The sequence below is a fragment of the Coenobita brevimanus genome, chromosome 86 (genome assembly GCF_032717465.1).
Source record: "Coenobita brevimanus isolate Jiangsu-jjx chromosome 86, ASM3271746v2, whole genome shotgun sequence".
Lineage (NCBI taxonomy): Eukaryota > Metazoa > Arthropoda > Malacostraca > Decapoda > Coenobitidae > Coenobita > Coenobita brevimanus.
Genome location: NC_137039.1, coordinates 27,123,900 through 27,131,399, shown reverse-complemented (window position 1 = coordinate 27,131,399; position 7,500 = coordinate 27,123,900). Strand labels below are relative to the sequence as shown.

Genomic DNA, 7,500 nt, shown 5'->3' with positions numbered 1-7,500 from the left:
CGGTTGGTCCTGACATTTAAGATGAATAATAATAATAATAATAATAATAATAATAATAATAATAATCCATCCATCATCCAATCTTATGTTGCCCCATGAGAAGCGTGGGAGCCCAGGGCTAGGCAGTTCGTCCTGACATTTAAGATGAGTGAAATAATAATAATAATAATAATAATCCATCCATCATCCAGTCCTCAAAATAAATAGCATCCATAGAGTAGCCTACAGATATACTATGGGGTAATGTACAAAATAAATCGCTAAGGAAGAGGTGCAACGAGGTCTACCGTGCCAAGGAGAATGTTTTTTTTTTTCTATTACGTGTTTTTCTTCTAATTTATTTTCCTAATACCACACTTCCCCTTCACACCTGCCTGCATATCACTTCCACTTCACCTCACCCTCACTTCACTTGCACCTCCTAATTCCTCTGGCAGTAGCTTTTTATTATTATTATTATTATTATTATTATTATTATTATTATTATTATTATTAATGAGGAAACATCTCTAGGAGCGACCCTGTCCGTCCGTCTTCCAGTAATGTTTTCGGAAACTTGGTGCGTCACTCCCGTAGACTTTATCGACTTCAGTGATGCCACATATAAGGGCCCTGAAGTTCCTGCATCTGTTTAGCAGTTTTTTTTTTTCATATTATTATTTTCTTCTTTCGTCATTGTTTCATCATTATTTTACTTCTTTCATTATTACTTTTATTTCATTGTTTTGCTTGTTTCATCTTATTTGTAGCCGTTTACACCTCATCCTTTCACCTTTTTTTCAATCGAAGGAAGAAAGAACCAAAGGCTGTCATTATAACTTCATTACCTAATACTACACCTTCCTTTCACACCCTCACTTCACCTCTCACTTTCACCTCAACCTCACGTCATTTTCCCACGCCAGTCTCAGAACAGTCAACGCGCCTTGTCACGTTGTCTAATCACAGGTGAGAGAGAGAGAGAGAGAGAGAGAGAGAGAGAGAGAGAGAGAGAGAGAGAGAGTTTCAACATCACTCTAAGGTGCAGTACTCGTAATTAACATTCAAATTGGTGCAACCTATATACAGAGAGAGAGAGAGAGAGAGAGAGAGAGAGAGAGAGAGAGGGAGAGAGAGAGAGAGAGAATTATAGTCGTTAGGGATAGAAAATTCTTGGATAGGCATACGAGTGTACAAAATAGACCAATAGATAAATAACAGATAGATATAAAGAAAACAGAATACTTATACAGACAGGGAGAAGTACATTTTGTTTTTCTTATTTATTTATCTATCTATCTATCTATCTGTCTATCTATCTATCTGTCCGACTCAGGGCATAGACGGCACGTCGCTCTAACGCCCAGCAGTCCTCCTACGTGCCGCATGCCTTTACGTGGATAGATTGATAGATAGATAGACAGACAGACAGACAGACAGACAGTTTCACATGAACAGATGCTGGTAGATACACAGATAGACAGCTTCACATACAAATACATACACACACATATACACACATCGATACATGCATACGTTCGGTACATACATAAAAATACACACATACAAAGAGACAGCCTCACATATAGATAGGCAGATGGTTGGATAGAGACAGCAGCACATGGATAGACAGACCGGCGTAAAAGAAAACAGTATCCACACCTGTTCTTGCTGTCAGAGTAAATTTCCACGTGAAGAGCAACTTGGGGAAGCGCTTCATTTAGCTCTATAAAAAAAGAAAGATAAGAAAAATATGGAAATTATTGTTTTTTTTTTTTTTATCGCCTGTCAGGAGTAATGTTGATTCCCTGTTGTATTTAAAAAGGTTGCTGGAATTTTATAACGAGTGTATAGTTATCAGTATGTGGGACTTGATTTAGGCAGGTGTGTTAGTGAAATGGGTTTGTAATTGATTTTGAGGTGAAATGGGTTTGTAGTGTTGAGGTGAAATGGGTTTATAATTAATGTTGAAGTGAAATGGGTTTGTAATTGATGGTGAGGTGAAATGAGTTTGTAATTAATGAAGTGAAATGGGTTTGTAATGTTGAAGTGAAATGGGTTTGTAATGTTGAAGTGAAATGGGTTTGTAATGTTGAAGTGAAATGGGTTTGTAATTAATGGTGAAGTGAAATGGGTTTGTAAATAATGGTGAAGTGAAATGGGTTTGTAATGTTGAAGTGAAATGGGTTTGTAATGGTGAAGTGAAATGGGTTTGTAATGTTGAAGTGAAATGGGTTTGTAATGTTGAAGTGAAATGGGTTTGTAATGGTGAAGTGAAATGGGTTTGTAAAGTTGAAGTGAAATGGGTTTGTAATGGTGAAGTGATATGGGTTTGTAATGGTGAAGTGAAATGGGTTTGTAAATAATGGTGAAGTGAAATTGGTTTGTAATGTTGAAGTGAAATGGGTTTGTAATTAATGGTGAAATGAAATGGGCCACCCCCTCTCTCTTCCCCTCCGCCTCAGTCACACACACTCTCCTCGTTAGTCTCTCACTCGCCATCCTCTCCACTTGGCCAAGAGTGAATGAAGGAAATTGTGCAGTAGTTACCATTACAGAGGATCAGTAAAACAGTCACTCTTGTTTATCCAGCCGAAAAGTTTAACCCACTTAGTCCTGCTCTCCTCGGTGATTATATTTAGTAAAGGTGAGATGTGTTGAACTTCAGGTGTAAGGTGGACACTCATTAACCCCTCCCCCTCACCAGAAATGCCCCCCAGCCGTGTACAGCGAAGGGAGAATAAAAATGAAGTACTTGGACTGAAGGGGCTAGGCAGATTTGTAGTAGAGAGAGAGAGAGAGAGTTTGTGTGTAGGATGCCCGGCAGTGAGGGAGTGAGAGTGAGGGAGAGGAGTGGGGAGGGGAAGGGTGTGGTACGGGGAGTGGGGTAGGTGGGAGGGGACAGTAGGAGAGGGAGGAGGGAGGGGTAGGGAGAGGGCGTGGTATGGAGGGTGGGGGCGGATACGGGGGAGGGGTGTAGGATGAGTCACTTCTGGATAACACATGCACCACCACCACCACCACCACCACCACTACCACCACTACCATTACTTCTACTGTCTCACCACCACCACCACCACCACCACTACCACCACTACCATTACTTCTACTGTCTCACCACCACCACCACCACCACTACTACTGTCTCATACCACCACCACCACTATTACTACTACTGTCTCTTACCACCACCACCACTACTACTTCTACTACCACCATCACTACTGCATCTACTACCACCATCACTACGATCTCAGACGAACCCCAACCACAGTCACCCCACTATTTGTAATACTACCACTATATCACTGTCATCTCTACTACCACTACTACCATCACACTCGTCAGTCACCATAACCACTACCTCTACTACCACTATCACTCTCCAACAGCTACCACAGTCACTTCACCACCATCACAGCTACCATAAGTGCTACCATTTTCATTGCCATCTATCACTACTACCACTTTTATTTATCAGCTATGGCCATTACCTTCATTATATATGCAACTAGACCTACCACCACAGCTACCACCATCACCACTACCACAGTCACCACAACTATTACCATCACCATTACCACTACCGCCACACCATTACCATTACCAGTATCTCTTACCCTACCACCACAACTACCACCATTAAGATCACAACCACAACTACCACCATTATCCTTATCCAACCAACACAACTACCATCATCATCAACTACCACCATTACTGCCACCAAAGCTACCACAGTCACCACCCCAGTCATCACCACACAACCACTCTTATCTACCCAGCCACCACAACCACCACCAGCATCGTACCATAATCACCACAACTACCACCATCACCACTACCACAACTATCCCTTACTCACCAACATTACCCCTGACTCAACCTTTCTGCCCACACTGCTTTCGTGCCAACCCTTACTCGGTTCCTGCACACACACACACACACACACACACACACACACACACACACACACACACACACACACACACACACACACACACACACACACACACACCTTATTTCTTTCTTTTTTTTTTCCTTCCCTTATCCCCCCTCTTCTCTTCTTTCACTGTCCCTCCCTTCCTTCTCCTACTTCCTTCCGCCCTTCCTTCTCGTCTTTCCAGCATCACATCTCTCTTTCTTCCTTTATTTCCCTCCCTCCTCCAGTTCATTTTATTCACGGGAAACAACTAGTGGAGGAGTTAATGAAGGTGATCTATAAACCCTAGTTCGCAGTCTCTCTAAGGTGAATGAAATCATATAGTGGTACCACTAATAAAGTAAAGTAATGTCATCATACCGAAAGATTTTTTTGAAGGATTTTTTTTTTAACCACAAAATTATGAGTCAGAAGCATGTTTCACCTAAAGTTACATTGATGACGTTTAGTGGGGATGGTTGTGTACTGTGTGACGAGTTTTCTAATACTTTCTCATATTGGATGAATGGTACACAGCATAAGTATCTTCTGTGTGTGCTGCTTTCTCAGTTAAAATATTATACAGTTTTGCTCATACTTTTTCATAAATTTTGTAGCACTAGCGCGTTTTCACAATAGAAGAACACCACACTTTATAGATGAATATATTGTGTCTTGTTTTCACGAGTAAGGGACCGTTTCTCACTATATATTTGACAGTTTTTCTCATATACTTCTTTCTTCTTCCACAGTTGAATATATCCTTCGACGACTCATTGACCTCAACATACGAATATCCCAGCGAAAATGCTATATTAGAGGAAATGGGTTTGCTTCCCACCCCTAACCCGACCCTCTCCTCACCCGACACTCCATCTGCCACCCAGGGTAAGTTTCATATCTTTTGCATACAGTATTAAGCCTGGAGCTTTAACCCTTTGGCAGCAAAATACCTAATTATTTTGACTATGCTCAGGAAAAACTTTGGGCACTAAGACTCAGCTGATCTTCGGGCACAGAGACCTTACAAACTACTGTATCATGTTCAGTGCTTTGGCCAGGAATCAAGAACTTCATATCTGCAGTGTGTATACCAACTTAGCCAACAGTAAACAGTTTTATTTAGGAGAGATGTGCTGCAGCCAGAGGGTTAAAGTAGGAGTAAGTCTCAGGTAATGGCATGTTAAGGATTGAAAATGTTGTGCATGTTTTGGCATTTACCTCGTCAGCTGTTGGATGTGTCTTATTTTATTCTGGCTGACATTAGATACCGTAGACTTACCCAGCTTAAGAGAGACATTGTTGGGCGAAAAGAGATAGAAGGTCTCTTAATTGACACCACCAGCACAAGGATGTTGCACAGGGAGTCGTTTGAGTAAGTTTGATTATTATTATTATTCATTCATGTTGGTTATTTAAGTAATCTTATCCCATTTTTCTCTGGATTAGATTCAGTTCTGATAAGCACACCCTCTCACAACTCTCTCTCTCTCTCTCTCTCTCTCTCTCTCTCTCTCTCTCTCACACACACACACACACACACACACACACACACACACACACACACACACACACACACACACACACACAAAAGTGCAACTTTTCCCTTACAACACTGAGACTACTTATACAGTATGTCTTTTCTCCCTTTTATCATCTGTCTCCCTAAGGTTAACCACTCATTTATATTTTGTGCTACAGTACTTCACCTCTATCTCTGTACTTCACCACTTGCAGATCTGTTCTGTGGATTATCATCGACTCTCTCTCCCTGTTTTCAAGTCTTAATCACCATAACACATTCCCCAGACAAACAGGCCTCTTAACGTCTTGAATCTGCCACAAAATGAAAGCACTCTGTGTTAATGAAGTTCAAGCTGCCATGATATGGAATCTCACTCAGTCAGTTTACAAACTGCCCAAGGAAACACCTTAAGCATAAAGGTTCATCAAGATGACAACTCTTCCGGTGAAGACCCCACCATGAACACTAAACCTCACTCCAGTGACCTACTGTTATAAAGTGGACATGGACTTTCAAACTTCCCATGATGACTGAATGTTTCTCCAAGATGCCATCACTAGTGCAAGGGATGTTTATTCAGCATGCTGACTTGAGTACGTACTTACCACGAAGCTCTCCGTCCCGGACACTAGCACATTAAGTGCAAAAGCTCACAAAGACATAAGATCTCCAGTCCACACTTAGCCTTGATAAATCAAGCAGTCGTAAAATTCATAGGTAGAACAAGTACAGAGTATATTTGAGTTTAAAATTTCAGCTTTATTTGACTAAAGTAATGTGCTTACAGAGCAACTGATTTTTACTGCCAGAAGAACTAATTTTAATTGTGTTTAAGCTAGTTCGGTAATTTTTGAACACTGCTTCACTCTCAGGAAATTTCTGCAGTAGAATAGTGGAATAAAAGATAGTTTATTGGTTAGTACATCACATTATAATAATTCACAGTCTGCATATAATGTAGATATATTCATCTTGAAAAATGACTTTTTGAAATTGTGTTTATCCTAAAAGCAGGGTAAGATCAAAGTGAAATGATATTGGGTCCTTTAAAAACGTATTGCTCTAGAAGTAGTAAATGCTGTGAGCTAGAGGCAGAAAGTAAATCAGATAAAAGAGGATATGTTTGTTTATGAGCGAGTGTGCTGTACTGTAGTTTATTTATTTTTATTCATTTTCTCCATGGACGCAGTTTATCTTTCTGACAGTTCTTGACAGTGAATTTATTTCCTTCCTCTCTTCCTTTTTATTATGTTGCTGCAATCCGAATTTATGTATTTTTACCCCGTACTTTTTCTGGGTTTCCTTCACCAGCTTTTCCCTTGCCCTAGTCATTTTTCGCTTTTTTCTATTGTTTAGCCTCCATAATAATTTTCTTTTCATTTGTTTTTCCTACCTTTCTTTTGTTTTGGCTTTTTTCCAACCTCAGTGTCCCCTCTTCTTATCTTCTTTCCCCTTCCCTCCACCACTTTTTCTCTCATGCATATTTCTTCTCCCCCTCAACTCTCTTCACTTCATCTTTCTCTGCATATTCTTTCTTCCTTTTTACCTGTATTTTCTTCCATTGTTTTTCTCCCTGTCCACCCGTCTGAATCTTACGCCATATCCTTTTTATCTTTCGTTCGACCTGCATTTCTCGTGACTCCCTTCCTTATTCATTTTCCGTTTTGTTTCTTCCTTCAGTCAACAGTCTTCCATCGTTTCAGTCATTCCTCATTATGTTGCACTCTTTATCTTCATTCTGGTTTCATTTGTTCCCTTTCCATATCATTTTATCAATTTGCCTTCTCTTTTTTTTTAGTTTTGACATCCTGAGATTTACCCCAAGCTTACTTTTTTTTCTTTTAAATTATTATGCCTGTGCTCATATCATCACCTTCAAGTATCTCAATATACCAAGATTTTGAGGCCCATTTGTTTTTTTACTTCCCAGTGGTTGCTATATGTAATGTATGGTGAGTTTAAAGTACTCTTGTTTTCAGAGGGTATTATTTGTTACTTGAAACATGAAGGATAACGAAAGAAGATAGATTTTTTTTATATGCATTTTTTTTTTTCTTTTTTATTAGTATTACTT

General features: G+C 39.9%; 1 protein-coding gene across 1 annotated transcript in view; it reads left to right on the top strand.

Annotated features, from left to right (window-relative positions):
- LOC145410824 (uncharacterized) overlaps positions 1-7,500 on the top strand; it is a 41,346-nt gene that overhangs the window by 16,810 nt on the left and 17,036 nt on the right. The window contains exon 2 of the mRNA XM_080280943.1: positions 4,654-4,789. Within this exon, the coding sequence (XP_080137069.1) occupies positions 4,654-4,789 (136 nt within the window). The remainder of the gene's footprint in view (positions 1-4,653; positions 4,790-7,500) is intronic.